Consider the following 25235-nt stretch of genomic DNA (forward strand, 5'->3'; position numbering starts at 1 on the left):
GTGGAGGGATATACCTTTCCAGGTGCACGCGTGTGGAAAAGCATCAGAACGGTCTGAAGCGATCGACTTCTAAACGCAGATACATACATGGACATATATATATATATATATATATATATATATATATATGCTAATGTGTGTATACGTGAATGGGTGAGCGCATGCGTCTACAATAGATCGGTTGTATGCATGCATGAAAGGCGTGTGATGTTTTTTGGTGTGGAAAGGGAGGAGGGATCCGGTTTTGTTCTTGGTTTTGGCTTTTGCGAAACGTCTCGCATGCGCAATTTGAGAAGCGTGGAAGTCGGCGACGCCCCAGTCTCTGCTTTGTCTGTTTTTATTCACCGTCCGTCACCATGTTTGCACGTGTGTTGGTGTCCCCTTTGGTGCTGTTGCCTTCTGCGTCTCGCCATCTGTTCTGTCTTTCTTCAGCTCTTCATTTCCTCTTCCTCTTTTTTGCTTCCCTTCTGTCGAGGCGGCGCGGCCTTTTTTTTCCTGGTGCCGTTGCCCCGCCTCCTTCGTCTTGCGTGTCTCGCTTCTTCGAAGCTTGTGTTCCGCGAGGACGGTTGCTTTCCTTTGCTCCCCTTTTCTCTCTGTCATGAATTTCGGCAAAACGTTCCCTAAAGACGGCGTCAACCTCTTATTTCCTCGCGAGACGCTGGCAGGACGCAAAAACTCATAATTTCTTGGTCACATCGAAGCGCGTTTAAAATGGCCTTAAAAGTCCGCTCGTCACCAACCCCATGAAGACATCATCTGTGCCTTTTTTTCGTACACCACGGAACACCCACGAAACACGGAGCTCGACACGCTTCTTCTCTTTCTGGACTGCCCCGTTCGGCGCTGCCTCGCTGACAGGCCCACGGCTGTGGGGTGACCCCCATTCTGTCGTTCAAAGGCCTTTCTGTTTCTCCAGTTCCGGCGCTGTTTTTCCGCGCCTCGCCTGTTTGGCCCTGTTGAGATCCCTAACCTGCGTCACGCGCTGCTCGTTCCTGGGGCATTTCTCTTTCTGCGCTTGCTGTTCTAGAGGGGAGTCTCTCTCTCTCTGTTCAAAACAGACACCAACTTCTCTCTCCCTCCTTTACCTTCCTTTACGAGCGTCTCTCCCTCTGTGTGTTCTTGACAACCTCTCTCTTCCTATATGTATGCGGGATCCGGGCCTTTCTCTGTCTCGTGTTCTCAGTCATCGCCGGAGACTCCGCTCAGGCGAGCTTTCTATCTGCGTCGCGCCACTTTCACAATCCTTCACACGATTCTCTCTCTCTCTGCCCACTTCCCAGAGGTTCTCTGTCTCCTGCGTGGCTGCACCATTCACATCGTTTTTGTGCTCTGTAGGACTGATCACAAGAACCTGAGGAGCGAAGGGCGTTGGAGATATGCCCTCGATTCTTGCGCAAAGCGTGAGGCCGAGCGAAGGAAGCCAGGCTAACTGGGAGTTCCGTGATAGCCGTGAGGTAGACTGTTCGCAAGGTGAGAACACGACGGAGCTGTGGAGGCAGACACAGCGATTGGAAGCAAGAACGCTTCGCCTTGAAGACGAGACTGAGGGAAGGAAACAAACGCGCAGTTTTTGCATGCTAAGCCAGCAACACTCTCAACACACTCAGCTGCTGTCAGATAAAACAAAAAAATGCCTCCGCCTGTAAAGCAGAAGCATCGGGCGCAACCGATGCACCGCGCCGCGCAGAATCACACACAGCAGAACTCCCCAAGGCGTGCATGCAGTCCTCTGGAAGAAGAGACAGCGCCTTGCACGGAAAGGCGAAAGCTGCCCCGCGCATTAGTCCCCACGCCTGGCCAACCTTCCGGAGGCGACGCTACAGAACGAAGCGCAGGCAAACTTCCACCGCGCCATTTCCTTTCTACAGGAATGTCGCCATCCGCCATAAAAACAATTCAGAACACGCCCTTCGACAGGAACTCGACAGGAACAAGATACACTTTCACAACGTCCCCGAATCAAGAGCCTATGGCGCCAGCGAAACATGCGTTTTCCATGCATGCAAAACGAATATGTAGAGCATCAAGTCTACATACGGACACGCAGACACAAACATATATATATATATATATATATATATACACGTAAATAATAAGGATATACGTGCGTGTACATCCAGATATACATGTGTAGAAAGAGAAATATGACACCAGACAAGACTTCCCAGTCGTTGAGGCTGTGATATGAGACAATGGTGGAGGGGAAGTTCACGCGGGACGACTGTACAGGGCACACCGAGGATAGAACAGTTACGTGCAATCGAAATGAGGCTGTGTGTCACTCTCTACCGGAGAGACGACGAGCCTTAGATGGGGCGTTCCGTGTCGTTTCTCAATCTGTCTAAATGGTTCTTCGTCCGTTCAACAAAGTCGGGACGTCTCTCTTGTCATTCGTAGTCGAGGTCCGAAGACATATATGAGGAGCGTTGCTGACCGCTGTCGTCTTCTTCCAAGCTCTTCAAAAGTGCCTAACACACGACAAGAGAAACAGACCAACGAACACACAGACGATAGACTATCCGCTCTGTGATTCTTCACTTGGCATTCGCCTCATGAAATGACGCGGAGGAGAACCCTGCACTAAACTACGTGCGTATATCATACCTATTCACATATATATGTATATATATATATATATATTTATATAGATCGATAGGTAGAAATACATCTCTATTTATTGGGATAATATATATATATATATATGAGAGCAAGCTGGACAAAGTGGTATGCTCCTGGTCCTCACCTTTTCAAGTATGAACTTTCCTTCTTTGTATTTCTGTGTCGCGTCGGAGGCACACTCGTAGCGCCAGCCGACGTTTGTTCCACAGTCGTTGCAGTAAACGTCGGCAATGGTGTGTTTGCCTAAGGCGAGGAACGAGCGGCAAAACCTTGAACCAAAAATCTCACGAGAAGCACAACACGACCCAACAGAAAGAAAAGAAAACGGCCGACGATCGGCGCCACGGCCAATTCTGCTCAACACGCACATATAACCAAGCAGCGAAAAGCATATGCCTAGCATTAGACAACCGTGTACGCGTGAACACAGTTTTACACATACACGCACATACAGTAAATATATGTATGCAGAGTTAGAGAGGAAAAAGAAAGGTAGACCCTTGCTGCATCATATATACAGATACAGGTAGATATAGATAGGTACTGCTATAAAGATAGACGTAGACATTGATATACCGCAAACCGACACGGCCGAGAGGTTGATGCTTTGATGTGGGGGCAAGGGAAGAGAGGCAAAAAAGAAGAAGCACGCCGACCAGAAATCTCCAGCTTGCCGTGTATACGCCGAACGAAATTCTGAGGCCTGGGGCTCACCTGTCGTCATGTTGCGGTCCTCCAGCGCGCCCTCGGACACGTTGACCACTCTGGTGGCGAGACGCAGCGAGAGACAAGAGCGAGAAGAGGTATATTTCTACGGAGAAAAACATCTAAAAACGGTCAAATCGCAGGCAAAAACAATCCACTTCAGAAACCGACGCCAGCCTCGAAAATGTCTTAGAACCGTTCTATCGGCCGAACCGACGTCAGCAGTGCATCAGTACAGTATCTTCCATATATATATATATATATATATATGTGACAATAGAGTATATATATAAATATATATATATATATATACATATGTATGTCTACGAATAAGCATCTTTATAACGAAGATTCCTGATCTCTGCGTTTGAACGTCTCTATCCAGATGCAGTTGTACACATGGAGTTTGGTGAAGAAGAATTAAGCGGATGCATGCTCTCCTTAGGGGAGACAGTAGTGAGTGGCAAAAGGACGGCACCTGCTCGAGGTCCGGAAGGACAAGAGGAGCGGCGGCCGCCAAGGACACACAAGATGAGCGGCAAGAGTAGGGGGCGGCGCGCTGGAGTCCGGAGAACTCCGAGGAAAAGGACACAGCGTGGAGAGGCGCGCAGACAGCATAAGAGACGGAAAAACGCCCCGACGTGGAGAGATTTGAACAAGACAGAACAGACGAACTTGCCAAAGAGCCACGCGGCACCCGTGCGACCTCGAAAGGACTTGCTGATGAGCTCGCTGTGGACAGTCAGGTGGGTGTTGCACTGGATGCAGCTGCGGCAAACACAGGGAAAGAGACTCATTCTTCTCAGGCGCAAAAAGCTCTGCTTCGCGCACATCACCCACACCCGCCACATTTGCCGCAAGAACTCCAGACATGCCCTTGTTATCTCCACCCCATTCTGTATTCCTCTCTACTTTTCCATCTCCCCACACTTCATTCCATGTATCTACCTATGTATCTCTGTCTTTCTCTCTCTATATGGATATATATGTGTGTATGGATATATATGTGTGTGTGTATAGCTATATGGAGCTGGGGTAGGTATGCGTGAATGATGGGACTGTGCAGATTTCACCGGTCTGAGTGTCGGAGTAAAATTGCGTCTCTAGAGATCTACCGATGACTTTTGGCTCCTTTGAAGGCGAGGCGGACGGGTATACAAAAGGGTTGATAAACTTTCGGCGGTTCTTCGTGACTGCCGCGCGGGAAGACGAGAAGACGTTCTCGACTTACAGATACACCTTTCTGCCTGTGAGTCGACGGCGAAACTCTCTCCCCATTTTCCTCCCTCTTCGTCTAACTCTCCGCCAGTGCGTTTCTCTTCGCGGCCTTCTGTCGCCTTCGGCTTTTTTGTGCGCCTGTTTCGCTTCAGGAAGGGAAAAGAACGACGCAGGCGTCACCTGGAGACTGGCAGCGCGTCTCCTGCGCTCGCTATCCGTAGAGAGGCACGCGGGAAGAAAACCGAGCGCAGAACAAACCCCAGGTATCTAGGACTACACACCAAACGTGCACTTGGCACAACAATGCACATACATTCAACACGCACCTATGCGTTTGCTTAGATACAAAATAATACAGTTTCACAGATTCACACCTACAGATTCTCGTAATAAAGTATATATATATATATAGTTGTATATCCTTCCGCGCTTTGTGCATTTGTTTGCATGCAGGATGGACTAGGATGGGGTTGGACGAAGAGGAGCAGAGGAGAGAGGAAAGCAAAAGAACGAGGCGCGGGCGGGTGTGCCGAGCTGTGAGAGAGCGTTCGGGCGCCGAAAAAAGCAAAGACTTGAGGCAGTTTCCACGAGCTGAAGCGATGATGAAGGGCGCCAACGCGCCCACAAAATCCTAGAGACGGGAGCTTCAGCTGAAAAAACCGAAATGGCTAACAGAATATTGTCTCGAGTGTCTCACGCGTGTCTTTCTTGAGGCGCGCCACGGGCGGCTGTGTATGGAGCGACCGGGCGGGAAGAGAAAAGCGCGCCTGCTCTTTTTCTGGCGGTCACACACCGACACGAAGTTGACCGCTACAGGAGTGTCGAGCGCCGGAGAAGGAGTCGGGAGGCGAAGGGAGAGGCAAACTCGGCAAGAAAAAAACACGCAAAAAGGCAGAAAAGAAGAGAAAAAAGTCGAACGCGGCGCCGCTGCTCGCCATCTGCCAGCGGGCTTTGCCGAGAGAAGCGGCGCTCGCCACGGCAGTCTCTCTCGCGAGATGATCGTGAGTTTGGACGTTTGGGAGATTGCTGATAAAGCAAAAAGAATCACGCACACACGCGCGAGAGTTTCCTAGATTCTTTTCCCATCTTGTGAAGAGGAAATCGCGAAAAACGCGAAAAAAACGGTCGGGAAACGGGTCAGCGCGCCGCCTAGGCCCCCGGCTCAGCGCAGGCACGCGCATCTGAGAGAGCTCAGTGAGAGGTCTCGTGCGATTTTTCAGAAACCGCAAAAGAAATCCCCGCTTTTCTGGAGAGGTTGAGAGCAGGGAGAGAGGCGAAGCGACACATGTGAAAAGGAAATGCGAAGGCTTTCCTGGTCTTTGTGGTGCACACTTAGGCGCGTGAAAAAAGCCGCAAAAGCAGTGCGGTGCGTTGCAGACCTCCGTGGGAGGGGTGACCGGTCCGCGAAAACCTGCTGCATGCAGAGCAAAAGGAGAGACAAGGGGTCGGGACGCTGGCAAAATCTGCAGAAAAGCGCGAACCCTCCACCCTTCGCTTTTCTAGCAGGTCTTTTCGTGTGTGTGTGTGTGTAGGTGTGAGCAGGTGTCTGTGTGGGTGTCTGTATGGGTGTGTACACCTTGTCGTCTCTCCCAACCTTTCACGTGCTTTCGGCACGTTCGCCGTAGACCACGCTGTCTTTTTTCCTTTCTCCCCTGTTCATCTGTCTCCTGCGGCCCCGTTCCTCATTTCCTCCGTCTTCTATCTCTGGTCGTTCTTCTCCACTGATCCGGTATGTCTCCGTAGCTAGAGAAAACCCTGGGCGCCTCCTTTTTCTTCCCCGTGTCTCGCGCCGCGTCTTGCGCCTCTCTCTGCGTCGTCTGCCTTGCGCTCCCCGATCGGTTCTTCCTCTCATGGTCGCGTTGCCTGTTCCAGCTTTCACGGAGTGCCTCTCGAGGCTCTGTACGTACACCTCGAGGCTCTGTACGTACACCTCGAGGCTCTGGTCGTAAAAACGGCTTCGACCTTCAGATTCCTTTCCGAGAGCAAAATGCCAGGCTTTTAGGCCCAAAAAACCCGGCCCTTTTTGTCTCCTCAGAGTCACTTCAAGGGAAAGATGGCGCTTAACAAAGGCGCGGCAGCCGAGCCTGGAGGCGTAGCCGTCTCCCCTCCCGGTGACAGGCGATGCATGCAGTTCAGCGCTCTGGAAGATGGGGCGAAGCGACGAGAAAGCGGAAACCGGGCAATTAAGCTCGCCGTCGCAGCCGCCCAAACGGCAGCGCGCGCTGTGGCGTCTCCTGCACCCTGCGCTCGGCGCCTAACGGAGAATGTGGATCTCCTGATTGATCTCGCGTTCCTTCCTCTCGCCTCGAGACCGATGGCCCGCTCGATGGGAAAGAACGCAGATTCCGAGGGGGCGCCGAAGAAGCGCAGAAGAAGCCGAGACGGCGGGAGAGGCGCTACCTGTGTGGACGGTGCAGGTGGGAGAGGAGGCACTCCAGGAGGAGACAGAACCCAGAGAAGGAAAGTGTCTCTCTCGGCTCTTTGGGACCCAGCAACGGAAGAGGACTCCAGCGGCGCCAGCGACGGTGGATCTGAGGCGGCGATGCATTCGTCCAGCGGGCTGCATAGAGCGTTCAAAAGAACAGATGTGCCCGCCTCCTCGATGCAGCCCACTCCCGCCTCTGGAGCTCCGTCGCCTCGTCGCGCTGTGGAGAAGGAAGAGACGGGCGAGCCGCCCGAAGAGGAAACACCAGTCTCGGGGCGCCAGAGGAGAGACGGGCCGGACAGAAGTGAGGGCGACACGGAGGCGCGAATCCGCCTCTCTCTCTTTGCTCGGCACCCCGCGGCCTGGGGTCTGTCTTTGCGTGCCCTTGAGAAAGCAGCCTCGGTCTTGTCGCGCCTCGAGTGTCTTCGGGACGAAGATCTCGCCTCGCGGCGGCAACTTCTCTCTTCGCTCCGAGAGGAAATCGCTCTCTTCTCAGACTCTCCAGTCTCCTCGACAGGCGACGCTTCTCGCGATTTCGGCGGGAATGCCTCGGGTCACAGCTCGAAGAGCAGTGCAAGCAAAGGGTGTTTGTTGCCTGAAAGCCGAAACGCAGAACACACCGGGGGCGTTGGTGAGGCCCAGACACGTGGAGGCTTCGTCGACGCCTCGGAAAATGCTTTCTGTCGAAACGTTCGCGAAGAGCTAACAACGCGACTTTCCTGTCGCGCGCTCTTCGCGGCCCGCCTGCTGCGCCTCCTGGCAAACGCAGGCCTTCCCTTTCTGCAACTACCCCTCCCGCCGCCTCGCCTGCGGGCGGCAAGAAGGCACTCGAGCCAGCGTATGCATGCGAACAGCTTGCTTCCCGAGGCCTCGGACCGCGAGCGTGTGGACTTCGCTGAAGAGGCGGAAGATGCCGCCTTCGAGATCTCGCCCTCTCTCTGCTTCGGCGGAGAGACGCCGCTCCATGTGAACCAAGAAGGCGTGCAGACCCCCACTGGCGGACGCCAGGAGGGCGGGTTTTCTTTCCGAGTGTCTCCCTTTGTCCCTCTTTCGCTGGCGCCCCCGCCCCTCGCCTCCCCGCAACTCCTTCACCGCGAGTTGGCGGCGCTCCTTCGCTTGTGCTGTCTCTTCACCTCGCTCTCTCTCGCTTCGCCTGCCCTGAAACTTGAGACCGAGGCGTCTGCTGGCGCGTCGTCGCGAGACAAACGGCGGCCGGGAGAACGAGCGGGGACATTGCTCGGCGGACGCGGGGCGAAACCTGGAAGCGGAGAAGCGGAGACACCTCTGTGGGATGAGAGGTTCGGGCGGGCGACCTCTGAGACTCTGTACGAGGCGACGGCGGCGCTTCTGGCCCACATCGTGACGCAACAGCAGCTGGACGGGGGGACATCAGTCCCTCTGTTGCAGCAGAAGACCGGCCTCCAGCGAGTGGTGTCTCTGCTTCGTCTTTTCTGCATTTCAGGTGCGGAAACGGGTTCCCTCTCTTCGCTTTCACGCTCAGGTGCCGAGAGCTGTGAGACGGTACCAGCCCGCGAGGAAGCGGCCCGCACCCAGACGAGCCTCTTTTCCCGGGCCGTGTTTGCACGGGTGTGTGTGGGGCTCGTGCGGGCCCTCGCCCAACTAGCGATGTCTCCGGCGACGGGGGGGCGCGTCCACCTGGCCAGCGCGGAGCACCGCGCGCTCTTTCGACTTGCGTTTCTGCGCGAGTCTCCTCTGCTTCTGCTCCTGCTTCAGGAGGCAGTGTCTGTCGCGTTCTCGCTCGTGGAAAGGGACGCCTCGCAACGCGACACAGTGTCTCTCCTGGGCGTGTGCTCCGAAGAGTCTGGAGGGCTAGCCGGGAGACAGTTCGAGACCCCACACCAAGGGACATCCCCGCCTGCAGAGCCGGCTGGGCCCTTCCAGGAGCTCCTCGTGGTTGCCTTGGAAACCACAAGGCAGATTCTTCAGTTCTGGGAGAGGCGTCTCGCGAGCGAAATGGGAAGGCGATCGCCTCTCGCTCTGCATAGAAGCGAGGACCAAGGAGCAACGAAAGGCTCTACCCAGTGCACTGGACCGCGGGGCGGGCCGCCTGGAGAAGGTGCGAAGAGACAGGGAGACGGAGACAGGCAGACAGATGCGAATTGCATAGCCACAGTAGGGGAGGCTTCCGGGAGCGAGAGGGGAGAGAAAGAAAGTAACTCTTCCTCGGGGGAGAAGGACGAGGAAAAGGGCGGCGTGGATCTGTCGAGAAGCTCGTCGGAGCAGGCGTATGGGCTCCGCGTCAGGCGACAAGGCAGCGGAGATTTCTTTTTGGAGCAAGACGTTCGCATCGAGGGCGTTGTTGCAGCCTTAGTCGTTGGAGACGGAGAGATCGTGCGCCGCCTTGTCAGATCGCTTCTGTTGCTTCTTGAGGTGAGAGCATTGGCGAAGGGAAAGGGAGAATGAAGAACGAGGAAAGGGAAGGCGAGAAATGGGAACAGCCACACAGAGCGCAACAGCGGAACTGACAGGAGGGAGCGCACCAAGAGCGTAACAGGCGTAGAATAGAAAGGACGAGACGCTGCAGAGAAACCCAGAATGCGCCAAGCGAAACGGGCACAGAGCCACCCAGCAGCACACCACGTTGAAAAGTAAGCATCCACTCCCGGTGTCTTTGTCTTTTAGGCAATCCCTGGAATAGCGACTCCTGACGCAGTACCTGGGTCTTCTTCCCCACCCAGTGGGAAACTGCTTTTGTTGACCTCCTCTTCGCGCCCGTTTCTTTCGTCCAATCGGGAATCGCGTGTGCATGCGCTGGCGAGTGAGGTGGTTGCTCTTCTCTTCTCGCTCTCTTCTTCCTTCTTCTTCCTCGCCCCGCCTTCCCCCCTGCCCCGCCCTCCACTCCGGAAGGTCTACGTCTCTGGGTGTGTCGCGTCTCTCTCGCCCTCTTCTTCGCCCTCCGGGAGTGAATCTTCTTCAGCGCGTGCGTCTCGGCCCCTTCTGTCCATCGCCTCGGCCTGTGAGATGCCGGCGGGCGACTTGTCCGCTCGCATCGAAGCTGCAGCGAGAGAAGCCCCTCCCGTTCTGCCGCGACTTCTCCTTTGGCTCCAGATGGCTGTTGGAAGAAATTTGAGCCAGGTGACGGCGCGTCTGCTCCCGATGCTGCGACAGGCGTCGCCGCGCCTCGCCCTCTCGCAACGGCGCGCGCTTCGTCTCCTGCTTCTCTGGATTTTCCCTCTCTCTCGCCAGCTAGCCCCGTCGCTCCTGGCAGCCCATCTTCTCGGGGAGGCGTCTCTGAGAGACAGCGCCACGAAGAAAGAGGAAGGAAGTCGCGCTCGCGGAGGCGCCTCGTCGCCTGCGGACCTAGGAAAACGGGGGAAGGAAAAAGGCGCGAAACACGAGAAACCCGAAAACGGCGACTCGGGACTCAAGGGTTGGGGCCTCGGAGAAAACGCGATTTTTGCGCTGTCAACACGTCTAAACTTGCCCGTTGTGGGGTGCGTTTCCAGCGGGGAGGAGACGGCGGGGCGAGGGCGACAGGGGCCAGAGACACCCCGGAAGAGTGTGGGGGCGACCCGGGACGGGCGAGCCGATGCGGCGATCTCCCGAAGGAGAAGCCGAAGCAGTGCTGAAGACAGAGAGAAGACCGAGGCCAATGCCCAGGGCCGAGACTCAGATGAGAGCACCGACCCTAGGAGTGGGACGGGAGAACATTCTTCTCCCGTGGAATGGCCCTCACCTCCAATCCTGATCATCTTGAGATTCCTTGCCCACCTGCAGCGCGTGAACGGCCTGGATGGTCGCGACGCTTTCACCGCTGTCGAGGCTCTGTCTCTCTTCCTGTCTCCCTTCCACTCCCTCCTGTCGTCTTCTCCTTTCGAGACAGGCGAACAGACTTCCGTGTCTCTTTGCAGCCAGGTGACCGAGGACCTCAGGCCCGCCACGCGAGAAGCCGGCCTGTCAAAGAGAGAAAGCGCCAAGGAGACACCAAGAGGCGGCCGCGTGGAAGTGCTCGAAGGCGCGGAAGGAGACGGGCGTAACGAGACTCTTGTGGAGAGGAAAATCCGTGAATCTCTCTGCAGAACGCTGAACAAAGAGGGGCTTCTCCCCGAGCTCCTGGACGCCGTCTTGCGCGCCTCGATGTTGCCATCCTGCAAGAGCGGGGCCGATGAGTGTCGCCGTTCCGGCGGCGACCAAGCGGAAACAGACAGAGACAGCAAAGGGGCCGAGACACCTGCAGCGTTCCCAGACTGCGCAGATGCAAGTTGCATCTGTTGGGAACCGCCCCTGCAGCAACGCGAGTTATGTAGACGGTTTTTGAGTCTCCTCGTGTTTCTCTGTGCCGAGTCGCTGGTCCCAAGTTTGACGAAAGTTCTCCGCGTGGCGTCAGCCATCCCTGCCCCATCCGCCTCGTCTTCTGCCGCGCGCCGGCGGGGCGAGAAGAGTCAGGACACTTCGAGCCCAAGCGGAGACAAGTCTCCGGTTTGGGCTCCTGTGTGGGAGCCGTACGGGTTGCAAGGAGAGGAGCGAGAAGCGAGAGAGGACGAGCAAGCGACGTTCGTGGAGATCGCCTTGTGGGCGTGTCGCCAAGCCCGCGACGCCGCCACGATGTGCGGTCTGCTGTGGCCTCCCTCTCCGCAGCTCCACGCTGTCGCTGTCGACCTTCTGGGGATCTATCGGCAGAGGAAGGAAGAGGAAGAGCGGGCAGCGGGGCGGTCCTGCCAGCCTGAAGCGGAGAATGCCAAGGGCGTTTCGGGGCCTGGCAACGGCCCCAGACCACCGGCTGGGGCGGGTAGAAGATACAACAGTGGGGACAAGGCAGCGGGACCTCAGGCGCTGGACGACCGAAGCTGCACCAAGAGAGGCCGAGCCCCTGAGCAGAACGGCAAACACGAGGAAGACAGTCTTCTCAAGAGTCAGGCGGCTTGCTGGCGCCTTCTCCCTTTCGTCGGAGCTGCGGCGTGTCTCGGAGACGCCTTCTGGGTGGCCTGTGGGGGTCCCCAACCAGGCGTGATGAAACGCGAACCCGACAGTGACGAGGGGAGCGGCAGCGAGCGTCTCTCTGGCGCGGCGAGCCTCTGCGACATCGCGCAGCACACTCTCACCTGTACGTTCTTGGTAGAAGACGTCGTGCAGGCTGAGGACCGCCTGCTAGATGCTCCACGTCTGTGCTGGTTTCTCTGGAGAGAAATACGTCGTGTGCTCCTGGACGCTCTCGTCTTGCTCAATGCCGAGCTCCTTGCGGCTCAAGCGACGACACAGCGGGTCGATCTCCACTCGCGAGAGACCCGCAGGGAAGCAGCGTCTCCTCTGCGTCCCTCTTCTCTCACCGAAGGTCGAGAGTCGATGGTGGGACGGGAAGCCGGACGGAGAAGCGACGAAAAGGGGCGAGAAGAGACACGCGTGGACATGGCAGTCCTTCGCCGTCTCCAGTTTCGTCTGCGCCGGGTTCTCCTCCTGATCTTTCGGGATTTGCAGAGCTTCTGCACGGTTCCGTTCGGAGACGAGACCACGCTCGCGGGCCGTTTCCGCTGCAGTCGCAGTGTCTCCCTCCTCCAGGGCATGCAGCTCTTGCACGACCGAGAGGCGTGTCAGGACGAGCAGCTGGTTGCGGCCATCTCGGCGTCCCTGTATCTCCTTGACCTGTGGCTGACAGACGACAGCGAGAAGACTCAGCCGCTAACAAAAGCCGACAGAGGAGTCGAGGAGACCGCAGAGGTTTCCTCACAGCAGCCTCACGACGCTTCTTCTCCCTCGAACAGCTGGCGGCTCGCTGTCTCTGCGGCGAGAGACACGCCGGCGCGAGGCCACGACAGGGTAGGCACTGCGGCGACCGCGCCCTGGCTCTGGGGGGACAGAGGCGACGGAGGGCGGCCCGGGCCCGGAGCGGACGGGGAAGGCGAGGAAACGGTCGCGAGTCCCTTTGCCGACTTGGTGGCGAGAGAAGAGGGTGGGGAGTTTCAGCGAAAGACTGAAGAACGTGTGGTGGCCAGGCAGGTATCTCTTCACTTCATGGCGCTCCGAGGCTGGCTGCTCGCCTCCAAGGTGACGCAGACAAACAGAGAGATGAAGCCGCTGGACCTTCGAGCGAGGCAAGCAGAGAAAAGACGCTCTGGATCGCCCTCGACAAAGGCTGCAGCCCGCCGTGCGTCTTCCCGTCTTTCTTTTGGCAAGGGCGAGCGAAGGGAGAGTGCCATTCCTTCGTTGTGGAATTCTCAGATCCACGCTGTTCAGAGACTTCTCTTCCATGGAGACAGCTTTCCCGAGGCCCTCCAGTTTGCGAGCGCCAGCGCACCTTCCTGTCTGACACATTCGTCTTTCGTGCATGCAGCGTCCGACTCGGCGCCGCGGCCGCGCGACCTTGCGCCGGCGGTGCGCTCTGAGGCCAAGGGCGAGGGGAAGCAGACCCTCCCGCAGAGTGCCGGGAACGTCAGGGTCGCCGTCTGTGGCCGGAACGCGGGCAGAACTGGAGGCGCTTCGCTCACGCTCCTGGCGGCTGTGTGGCGTGCTCTCGCGCTGGCGTTTTCCTCCCTGTCTCACCAGTTTGTCCCTGCTGCTCTGCCTGGCCGCCGGGCGTCGCCGTCAGGCCTGGGAGTGAGAACGCGCCCGCCAGAGACAGCCAGAAATCTCAAGCTGCACATCCTCCGAGGCCTCTCTAACTTCATGGTCCAGTGTGCCTTCTCGCCCCTTCCAAGTCCAGCAGACCTCCCCGGCTCGGCGTCTTCCTCCGCTGCAGCTGTGACGTTCGAGATGGGGAAGGAGAGCGGAGCAGCCGATGAGGGCGAAGCCGAGACAGTCACCGCGGGAGAGAAAGGGGAGCGAAAGCAGAAGAGCAGCGACGCAGTGACGCAGGTGGATATGCGACGCTCAGCGACGGTCCTGACGGCGGGGTTGCTGCCGCTCATTCACAGCGTCGGTTCCACCAGTCCGGCGTGTGCGTGTGGGGCGGAAGAAAGGACTGTTCTTCTGGACACGGTTCTGACGTTTCTTCGCTCGCTTCTCGACCAAGTCGCCACGACTCGTCTCCACCCGCGCCGATGTTTTTGCTGCTCTTGCCAGGGCCTCGCGGCCTCGACACGGAGAAAAGGCGAGGCGCGCAGTCTCGACCCCACAAAGGCGGGCCCGCTTGGAGACTGCGGGAGGAAGGGTGGCTCGCCAGTTGGCGTCCTGGCGCCAGAACGAGGCGAAGAAGGCAAAGCGGGGCCAGGTATCGCGGCCCCTGCAGGTGCACAGGCGGGTTTGTCTGGGGTTGCCGTCGCCGAGCTCGCCGAGAAAGGAAGCGACCTCCGCAAGACGGATGAAACGCCTGCGGAGAGAGACATCGAGCCTTCGGCACAGAAGACGGGAGAGCGCGGAGGAAGGGAGAGGGAAGTGCAAGAGAGAGAAGAGAAAGATCTGGAGTGCCGTCTGTGTGGGGGGTGTTGTCACGACTGTGCGAAACCTCTCGTGGCGTCTCTGACCAAGGCGCGTGTCCTCTGGTCTTCCGTTCTCGAGGCTCTGCTTGCGTGCTTCGACTTTCCTCTCCTTCTTCTCCCTCTCTTAAACGAACGCAAGGGATTCTCGGTTCTCCAAAAACTCATCCACTTCCTGCTTCAGGGGGGACTGAGGGCCCTTCAGATGGCCGTCCGAGAGAGTCGACAGACAGAAGCCGTTCTCTCGGCTTCGCAGGGTTCCCGAGAGGCGGCGAGCTGCCACGCTTCTGCGAGACTCGCCGAGGCGAGAAACGGGAGGGCAGAACTCGAGAGGGCCTGGGACCGGACCCTGGAGTGGCTCGGACGGCTCGTGCACGTAAGTCGGAAGACCGCTCCTTCGTGCTTCTCCAAGACCCTGGATGTGTCTCTCTACGGCGGTGCCTGCACGCGGGCTTGTCGGAGACCGCGAGCGCTTGAGGCCCGCACGAAAGCGAAGAGATCAGAGAACTGCGGCCCGCGGCCCCCTTCTCCAAGGGCGTCATGCTGCGCGGCCGAGACGAAACGGGCTCGTCTCAGTGAAGACAAATCTGGACGAGCAGGAAGAGGCGAACCTGAAGATGCTCACCCGGCGGCGGAAGACGCAAGCCGCTGGAGGTCACAAGCGGGAACGAAGGGACGAGTGCGCTGCAGCTCTTGTGGAGACTGGCTCTCGGATGGGGCTGACGAAGATCCCTCCCTTGAAGGCCAGAAAACAGACGACTCGGAGGAGGAACTGGAGTCGGACTCCGAAATCGCGGGGTGCGCGGTAGACCCCGCCACATTAGCGTGGACCATTGAGGAGAGCTGTGCTCGCGCTGCGACGGCCTTGCTCCAGCACCGCACGAAGGTTCCTCTGTCGCGAGTTCTTCGGCAAGAGCTTCTCCTCCGTCTCGGGTTTTCCGCATTGACGCAAGACGCCCTTCTCCGGCATCCGCTCCGCGGGCTGTATTCAGTTCCCCCTACTTTCTCCTTTGCCTTTCCGGGCCAGTCTCCCCCCGCGCCCGGAGGGACAGTTCCGCTTGTGGGGAGGTCCCCAGAAGCGATCGCCGTCGCCAGTTGGGCCCCTCCGCCGCTGCAGCCGCCGGGGACGCAAGGCCCAGGGGCGACAGGTGCCAGCGGATGTATCGGCGGCAGCGTGGGTCAACAGCCCCAGGCCGTCTTGCTTGGGCTCCAACAGCATCAGGCGTTGCAGTCGATGGAGGAGCAGATGGTGCGGACGCTCGAAATTCAACAGATGACTGAGGGGATTGCTGAAGAAAACGAAGGGACCGATGGCGGCCCGCCCACACTCGTCGAGATTCTTTTGCACACCGTCTGCTCGCTGCTCTTCGCGACCCGCGGAGAGATGACGCCCGTCGAGACAGTTCAGTGGAGCAGTCTCTTCGGTCCGCTGTCTGGTGATTCTCAAGTCACCGACCCTCCCCGTTCGTCTCGTGGAGCCTGGGAAGGCGAAGCCGACAGGAGCCGGTCGCGGGGCTGGGAGTTTGGTCTCGAGGACAGACGCCCACTGAGAACGGCTGGCGAGGTCGAGGAACGGGGACAGCTTCTCCTCTTTGCTATGCTCGAGGCGCTGCTCCTGCCTCCTGCTGCCCGTGCGTTCAGCAAATCTGGCTCCAGTGGAGACTCCTTCTCCGCAGGCGTCAACGATCTCGCGTTTCCCTCTCAGAGCGGCCCCGCTGGCCCCACCGATGCTCAGCGCGACAAGGCTGAAGGGACAGCCGGCGCCTACGAGCCGGTGCGCTGCGGTCTCACGGTCCCGCCCCGGCTCCAGCTGCGGAGATGGCCCTTCGTCTTCACCTTTCATCTCCTGGCCGGTTCGTGTCTGCCTCTGTGGGGCGCACATTTTCTCCGCCGCAGCGCCTTTGCCTCCTGCTGTCCATGCTGTCCTGCCCTCGAGAGCAAGGGATCTGCGAACGACAGCGAGCGGTCGCCCTGCATGGGCGAGAGGGCCAGCCCTCAAGCGGCCAGCCTTCCGCACCCCGGCCACGGATCCGACGTCCTGGCTGCTCCGGCTTCTCTCGAGGCGACGAAAAACGCATGTCCAAGGCTCCACTTTGTGCATAGTTGGTGCGCCTGCTGTTACTGCTTTCCCCAGCCTCACAGTCCGTGCATTAAGGCGCTGACAATGGGAAACAGCTCTCTGGCGTTCGTGCCTCCGGCCCCCATTGCGGCAGCGGCTTCTGCGGTTGCTGGAGTCGCGGCTCGTCTTGCCCCAGCTCTGCCGGGATCTTCTCGCTCTTCTACACGCGCCGTCGAGGCGCTCGGCGTGCTACCCGGGGTGGGTCTGTCGTCCCTCGGCGGTGAGAGAACGGTTTCTATCGATCGCGAGGAAGGTCGGGCGAGTGTTCTCGTCTCGGAGACCGGCGATTTATTTGGCACACAGCTCGAGTCGGAGCCGCCTTGCGCCCCCGCATCGCTGGCTGTCTTTGTCTCGGCCCTGGTTGCGGCGGCTTTCAAGCCCCATCTGTTCTCGCTTCTTGACACGAATGCAAGCTACGCGACAAACATGTGGGATGGGAACTCCGCCGGTGCTCTCTCGTCCATCGTCGGGTACGGGGGATCAGGTAGCGGCGGTAAAGGCGAGAGAGGCGACGGCGTGGGGACAACAGCGACACCGGCCACAAGCCGCGGGCCTGCTGCAAGCGCAGCAGTTTCTTCGGCTTCTGAGCAGTCTAACACATCTCAAGCACTGCAACTCCCCTATCTGCTGCATTCGCCGCCGACCTTCCTGTTGCATCCCCTGCAAGAAATTCTTCTCGCGGGCTTGCCCCCTCGATTTTCCTCGCTGTTTGTCGGCGTCCAGGCGCCGCAGCCAAGCATCGTTCCTCCTATCGCCCGGGTGGCTGCCGCTGTGGGCCAGGCGCTTCAGTTTACTGCCACGCACCGGCCGGCAGAGGCTTCCTGTCAGGTTCGGGAACCGGCCTGTCTCGACACCTGTCGCCCAGGGGCCTTCTTTTCGCTTCTGGAGGAATTTCACAAATGCTTCTTCGCCGTCGACTTTCTTCGTGTCGGAGCTCTCCTACAGCAGCAGCAACTCCTTCATCGCCACCGGCAGCTCGACAGCTTAGTGGCCATGGGCCGAGGAGCAGTCGGTGGCGTCGGCTTGGGCAGCCCCTCCTGCGAAGGAGACGCTGGGTCTCCGAGAGGGAACGGTCTCTCCTCGGAGGCCGAGGGGTTAGCTGCGCTCGCCGCAGGCATTGGAGCGGCAGCGGCCGCTGGGGACGTGCTCGCGCTCCTACGTCTCATGGCGCCGGTTAAGCCTGTGGGAACTGGACCGGCCTCCTCGCCCTCTTCAAAGGAGACGGTCACTGGAAAGGGCGCCGCAGGCGGGAAACGCGGCGGGATCGGAGCTGCTGGTGGGGCCTTCGGCCACGGTGCATTGGGTGGAGCAGCTGGCGACCAGCCTCGGAAAGTGCCAGGGGGGAAGGGGAAAGGGAAACGGTGAAGATGTGAGGGGAACGGGACCACGCTTCTCGAGGTCGTGTGAAAGAAAACACTGCAGACGTGGGTCCGGTTAGGAATCAACTGGAGGAGTCTCGGCGACTTGTGAAGAGGCGGAGAGTCCCCTTGGCCCGTAAGCCTGCGGAATGCGCCGCTAATGACTCGTTTCGCTCCACTGCAACAGGATAACCGCTAGGGGGATACTTATACGACAGTTTCCCGTCACAGGCAACTGTCATTCTTGTTCTTTTCAGTCAACTGAGCACGAGATCACCTGCTCCGTCGGGAGTGTGATCATGCCTGGAGTCCCACAATCTAGCATCTCGAGGAGCCCAACGATCGTGGCATAGAACGGTGTTTGTGAATAAACATCAATTGGTCTAGAATCCAGGCACAGGCTTCGCGGGGGAGACGAAACTTTCGGGACATTCATGGTGGATGTGTGCAGTGGAACAAGGCGGCCAGATCGTGTGTTACCCTTTGACGACGTTCCGTGCCGTGGGGCAAGAAGTGCTAAGCGAAATCTAGGCAAGAACGATGTGAGAAGCCGTTTCCAGTGTAAATTTGACTAGACGCATGGCTGTTGGTGTAGGGTAGGCAAGGCGAAATGCCGCTGCTGAAAAAAAAAAACGACACAGGAGCTGCTTCTGGAACCGTGGTGGTGAGATGGAAAGTAGCAGTCTTACTCAGAGGGCTGCCTTCATGGAGTGCACGTATTAGCGGCAGCGGGTAGACGAACCATCTACACTGTGGAGGCTGGCGAACTGGAAACAGATTTGCATACAGCGCCAGTGACAGGCCGACACGCGGCTCGGTAGTGATCCCATCTGGAATTTGTATATCTCGAATAAAAGGGGGAGGCTTGGCCCTTCTGCTCGCCGGATGCTTGGCTTTTGGACACGTTTTGTGCCTGTAAAATGTTGCTTTTGATGGTTGAATCTATTCTTCAGTACTGGCAAATGCAGCTCAGCTAATCCAGTTTTGGTTGGTGCTGGTGTTAAACTCTTGTCGCTGAAGGGGTACGCTAACGAAGGCTGCCAGGGTCTGTCTCCCGTGGCGGCTTCTATGGGGGCGGTGTGGATTCTGCAGCAGGGCGATGTGCCGTCAAGTTTTGCAGTTAAATGGGGGGCAGGGCAAGTCTGAGCTCACGGCGTGACTCTACGTTTTGAATCGAGCTGGCTCTTCGCGGAGCCTTCAGTTCTCTGGTAGAGTTGCTCGACGGCAACGAGTTCGACATTTGGAAGAGCGCGACACTATAAAATAGGTAAAGCCGGCTTCACAGGAGCATCACACAGACACAAGAACCCCTGATTTGCCGTGTGGGATGGAGTACTCGCACATGCGTAAACCTCGAGAGAATTTCAGAGGCGGGAGGTAGCAACTCTCATCTGTCATTTTCTCTCCACGCTGTAGACGTGGAAGTTCGTCACAGGCGTCGCTTCGTTCGAACTCTCTTTCAAACGGAACAAGAATTGCAATTCGCGGACAACCCTCGAGATATATAAGATTGCGAAGTGAGCTCGGTGCAATGGGAGCGTCTTAAGTGCGAACGAAGCCGGCCAGAGTCCAGCACGTTGGCGAACAAAGTTGGTTCTCAAGCGGCATTATATCGAATCCGAGAAAAACTGAGGAAAAACTCTGACGTCGCTGAAAAATGCGAACAGCAAGGATGTGTATTGGGCCGACTAGATGGGTCTCTTTTGTGAGATCAACTTCACGCTTTTTTACTGTGGCCTTCAGCCGACCCCCCCCCCCTCCCTCTCGTCATCAGTAGAAAAAACTGGTCTCAACACTGCAAGGCACCGCAATTAAAAGGTGGCCCAAACGGGGACGCGAGCGGTGTTTATTTTTCACATACAAGGCTGGATCGAAAGGTAGGATTCCTTGCTTAGTTCGAGTCAAATGAAGCTTGAAGCATCTCACCATCTATACCTTCGTGCACACTTTGTGATATTGTGCTCGATATATTCTACGTAGGTTCATGGACCCTACAGAACGGACTTCTCTTCCCAACATGCTAAAAAACAATGTTTCGCGGATGTTAAAAACCTTTGCTTCAAACTGTTGGAAGCATTTTGCTATTTTATATGTGAACTGAATCACAGCTTCATACGCCAGAGTTCCGACCGTCCAGGCGTGCCGCCGTCGCCTGGTTGAACTCCTGCTGTTTTCCGAGCGGTTGCGTGTAAGGGTGAGACTCGGGTGCGAATCCAAAAATGTAGTGGCATCATCTAAACCAACATTCCCACGGGTCCTGTCAAGCATCTGGGACGAATTTGCAACACTTCGTCCCTGGATATGAAACACGATTAGCACGAATGTACACTCGGTGTCAATCAGTAAATCAGGGTCGTGCTAGTCCGTGCGCTTCGCTATATGGAAGCAACTGACCTGCATGTGGTATCAGGCGTCCGGCAACGAAGCACCCAACGTATAATTCGCTTCACTAAATCTCCAGCGATCTGATTCAGCAATAGGGGGTTAAGAAATTTTCTAACCCTCTACTCGTAGACAGGCTAGGTTTTGAGTGCATTATTTAAGATCCGAATCTACGCATCCGTTCCACGTGTGCTTGTCATGTGGGGTCGCAGTATGCATGCAGGGCTGATCATGAAAAATTCGACTGAGGCGCACCGGCGACGCGTGAAGCCGGCAGAAACTGGCTAGATTGTTATCGTGGCCGCGCTGCCTGGGACCCTCTTCCATACTCGTGCAGTGATGATCCTATGCCAACGTCTCTGGCATCTATTGATACCAGCGTAAATACACACCTGTCTGTTCCACGTGTGTGTGCGCTGGCTTTTTAAACGCGTCCAGATTCCTTCGATCTTAGTAGTGTTTTCTTTTTGCATTACCGAAATCTTTGTCCGCAAATGCCATTTTGGTGTCTTGAGGCCCTGCACGATTCAGTTCGAAAGTATTGGTCTTTCTCAAAACCTGTGTAGTCGCTGCCAGTCGTTCCTGGTGTGACCTGGTGGCTGCGCCAGACCAGCAGGATGCGAGTTCTCGTCTTACTCGACTGTATCCTAGTTTTTTCGCATATCTGTGGCCCTTTGCTTGGATGCCATCACGCGTCCGTCGCTAGACGAAAGAGACGGTTGCAGGTGGACGGTGAATTGAGACTCGGTATGGGCTCCCCGTATGGTGTGTAGTGTGCCCCAAGCTTTTTACACGTTATGGTTGTCGTTTCGAGAGTTGCAGTCAAGATGGCAGCGAGCTCTGGGGCGCTTCCGTTCGCGGACTTCGGCTCCATGAAACGGTACAATGTAGTGCAGCTGCAGGATCACCACCATAAATTGAATAAACATGAAGCGCGACGTTACAGCTTACCAGCTCCGATCTTTCATGAGAGGACACGCTTCACTTCTCTGGCTTCTGCAGAGGTGGAAACACCTCAGAAGTCGTAATGAACATAGTGAATCCGTTCACACAGTGGCTGTCCCATGCTCACCTAAGTTCTCCCTGCATGTCGACGTACGATTTGCGGCATACGAAGATGCACACGACGAGGGCGCTTCATGCCTCACGGGAAGTAGTTCGCGTACGGGCACTCTACACTCTGGGTCAGAGTTAATCACCCCGGAGCGTTTCCAGTCCAAGAGGATGCCAGTTCCTCCGCATGCCGAATCGAACGTAGCCGCACAAATTCAGATGGACACACTGCAGCTGAGGAAAGTCAGGCTTTCATTACTGGTTGGAGAGGAGAGCCTGAAGACCGGAACTCCCGTTCTGCGATGAGACTCAATGCATGTCAGCGGGAAGCTCTCCTGAATTACTTTCGTGTCCAGATTTTCCCTCTGCTGCGTATTAGGTTCCTTGGGCTGAGCCTCTTCTGCGTGATTGTCAGACCTGTGTGGAAATGGTGGGCCGGGCCTATCGTGAAGGCCATTGTGGGCGGCCAGATCATCAGCCACATTCGTTCCCACAGGATCCGCAACTCGCCAAGCAGGATTATTCTCGTCCAGGAAACAGAAACGTGGGTACCGGCGAACCGGGATGGGTCCACGTACTTGCTGCACGTTCGAGTGCGCAGGAGAACATGAAGTTCTCGAGCACAGCTCCCCATCAACTCGGTACCCCACGGGTGTATGGTGGTCGTGAACCTCTCTCTGCCGAGTCCAAAATATTTCCATGTCACGAGTGTCACGCTCATTAAAAATTTATTCGTGGTTTGCATCTTCGAGGTCGGAGCAGTTCGTACATCGTTCCCAGCATGACAGTTCACTAGCCTCCCCGCCCGACCTGGTAGGGTATTCCTACAGCTCGTGGCAGGCAACTGTGAGTGGCATGTTTCTTGGTGCAGTGAGGCGGAGTTAGCCGTCGATGGAAGCAGCAACAAACCGGATCATGAGATCGAGTTAACCCAATCAGGTAGAACACGGGAAAAATCACAGGACACTAACGCGAAGAGGGCCCCCCGCCCCCTCGTCGAAGGTGCGACGCTCCATGCTCAGACACGTGCAAGATGCGAAGCGGAGTTGCCACATTCGCAAAACGGTGGGGAAGAAGTTCTCTGATGTACGCTTTCAACCTATCTCATGCAGGAATCATTGAGGCTAGGCTTATTGGAGAGCAGTTGTTTCGTTTGTTGGGAGTACAACGGCTGCGGTTCTACTGCTCTCCCTACAAGAGAACCAGACAAACATTGGCATCTCTGCTTGAGGGCCTGCAAGGAGCGGCGCGTGAAGCACAGGAAGCTTTCGGGAAGCACAGCTCCTTGGGCCAGCTCCGTGAGTTGCAGCTTCAGAAGGTGCCCCACTGAAATGCATGGCTGTTCAGGCACACCACAAGAAGGAATGTGAAGCAAACATGATAGGCAGGCATATTTCGATCCGGCGCGCCGACATACCGGTCACGTGTTACTACTTGCGTTTGAAGCCCATTACGTCCCAGCTCCTATGGACGCTATGTTGATGCAGAGGAAGTGCTTCGGGCAACATGGCGCAGGATGTTTACGCTAGCTGAAGGAAGCCTGGAGAAACAGGAATCACCTGAGGAAAAATCTAGTGCAGACAGACATGCTTTGAAAGCGGATACAACGCAGTCCTGGAAATCAACCTACGACATCCACGAAGATATTAGACTGAGAGATCAGGAGATGGGCTTCGGTAAGCAGTTTTTCTCTTTAGAAAAGGAGTGGTTCCTCACTTATAAATATATAATCGCTTTCACGCCGCTGGTTCACGTTGACTGTTCTTTGTACGTTTGTACCGTGCATCGCCTAAGAGGTACGCGAAACTCAAGAACTCACTAATGCCATCGTCGGTTTCGTGAGACAGATGACCGTACGAGCTTCTGCCGTTGGTGCTTTAAGAAGACGTTCTCGCCAGCTCCATCAAACTGGCAAACAAAGAAAGCAATGCGTTTAGGACAAGAGCAGTTTCGGAGGTAGATGCTGTTAGGCCTTCTTCCTTCATGTTTGCCCTGAGGGAGACTGGGCAAGTGCCACCGGGCCGCTCTCTAGCAATGAACGGGTTCTCCCTGTTGTGGCGTTATTCTCCGGCGGCAGATGAATCTCATTTCTGAATTCGATTTTGGTTTGCCCTTTTCTCTGGGAGGTCAGACGCATGCCGGTGGGTGCATACGTCTACTAGGCAGCCATAATGTTGTTCGATCCCGCAACGCCACGAAAAAGTTTTACACGTGCCCTGTTCTCTCTTCTCTCTTTTTTTCCCGACACACAGGGCGATCGAGAACACAGTTAGTGAAGGAGTTCTTCGAGAAGAACTTTGAGGCAAACAAGTTTTACAGGTAACGCGCCGACGCCCAATTTGTGGTGAACGAGTCTCTGCGTGTGGCACGTGCCTCCATTGCTGTCCCTCCGGGTGCCTGAGCGGATAGGCGATCTCTAGGGACAAGGGACTTTAAAGAACTGAGATTTAGAGCAGGTTGGTCACTATCGCCTTTCCTCACCTGCTAACCTCTCTTCTGTGTTGTAGACAACTTCAGGTTCTCAGGGGGCGAGTCAGGGGCCGATGTCTTCGACAGGGTGGCTTCATTTGAAGCGCATTTAGAACGTGACTTCGAGACGAAAGCTTTCGTGGACAATTGTGTGATTGTTACGCACAGAGCCATTATCGGGTAAGCACAAAGCGTTTCCTCGTTGAAGCGAAGGAAATACCTGCGTAGGCATTCTGCCATGGGCCTCTATACATCGAATTTCTCCGCCTCTGAACACGTGTAACACTGTGCCAGCTAGTCACTTTTTCTTCGAGAGGTATGAACGGAATCTGATCTCCCTGGGACTTACAGCTCCGTGATTTGAACTCCTGGTGGTATCTACGCCTACGGTTACCACCTGGCTTGTTTTTTTGTCCAATGTGTTCGCCGAATTTCGGCCTGTTCTTCATCTCTTCGTCGCAGAGTCCTGATTGCTCTTCTCGCACCGGGGTCGTCAAACGTGGACGGCCTTCTCGCTGAAACTTGGGGTTCCCGGACTTTCCTGATTCTGACCAAAGACCCATGTTCCGGAAGATACAGGTGAACGCCAAGTCCGCTACGAAACCTTACCCTCCACTGGTTTTCTTGCTTTTGGCGATCAGTGTACAGTGATTGCCGTAACCTGTCCTCGGTGTACACGATAGAACCATGAAACGTTTATACAAAGAATAAACGGAAATGCAACAGATGTTCCACAGTCGGGGGAGCAGAGCACTGGGCTCTGGTGCTCGTAACGGAATTTCATAGGAACTTCGAAAAGGCACCATATAAGGAACTTTTTGCTACATACATTCCACAGCGTAACCTTCGACACCCCTGTATAGGGCACTCAACACCGACTGCAATGAAAAGTACTTCTGCAGTTGGCCGAAGACAGGCGAGGGATTTGTGGTCACCCATTGTGCCGCCTTTTAGACAGCTCGACACACGAGTTAACAACTTGTGGTTGTAATGCAGATCGATTTTCGTTCTACGGCTCCACTACCGGGTGTTCGAGTGGTGTTTTTTTGTCTTGTTGTGCGTTTGTTCTCTCCGGTTCAGGCTATTGGAAAGCGTCTCCCCTCCCTTGTCTGCTGGGAGAGCCTTGCCAACTGGTTCGAGGCATTTCACTTCAGAAAGCCAAGGGCACAACGCCTTTGCAGCAGCGCCTATTTCCGATAACCTTCCACCAGATGGAGGCTCGTCGCCTATGACAATTTCTCGTGCAGGAGACGTGCCCCTCCGGCCCCGCTCGCCTGCCTCGGACCTTGTGTTACACCGGAATGAGGAGGCATGGTCACCCAATTCATCGAATGGCTACCGTGTGGTCCACGGTGCTGGCAGGTGCATGCATTCTGCAAATCACTCGATGTCACCACCGCCGACGGGGGAAGTTTTCGTTACTCATGAAGAGGGTCAGGGAGTGCAGAAGACACAGCTGGTCTCTGTCCATCACAAACAGATCAGTTCGATGATCCACTTTTCTCCGAAACTTGAAC

The 25235-nt window shown here is 56.4% G+C and overlaps 2 protein-coding genes across 2 annotated transcripts; one reads left to right on the forward strand and one right to left on the reverse strand.

Moving 5' to 3' along the window:
• Nucleotides 1–2387: 2387 nt before the first annotated feature.
• NCLIV_046350 (hypothetical protein) lies at nucleotides 2388–4121 on the reverse strand (the record flags this gene model as incomplete). Its single annotated transcript, XM_003884184.1, has 4 exons — nucleotides 2388–2468; nucleotides 2744–2862; nucleotides 3334–3383; nucleotides 4000–4121. The coding sequence occupies 4 exons, from the start codon at nucleotides 4119–4121 to the stop codon at nucleotides 2388–2390; spliced, it is 372 nt and encodes a 123-aa protein (XP_003884233.1).
• Nucleotides 4122–6595: 2474 nt separating this feature from the next.
• On the forward strand, nucleotides 6596–17821 carry NCLIV_046360 (conserved hypothetical protein; the record flags this gene model as incomplete). The annotated part of the gene is made up of 2 exons (XM_003884185.1): nucleotides 6596–9358; nucleotides 9611–17821. The coding sequence occupies 2 exons, from the start codon at nucleotides 6596–6598 to the stop codon at nucleotides 17819–17821; spliced, it is 10974 nt and encodes a 3657-aa protein (XP_003884234.1).
• Nucleotides 17822–25235: the final 7414 nt, after the last annotated feature.

Source organism: Neospora caninum, chromosome X, assembly GCF_000208865.1.
Source record: "Neospora caninum Liverpool complete genome, chromosome X".
NCBI lineage: Eukaryota > Apicomplexa > Conoidasida > Eucoccidiorida > Sarcocystidae > Neospora > Neospora caninum.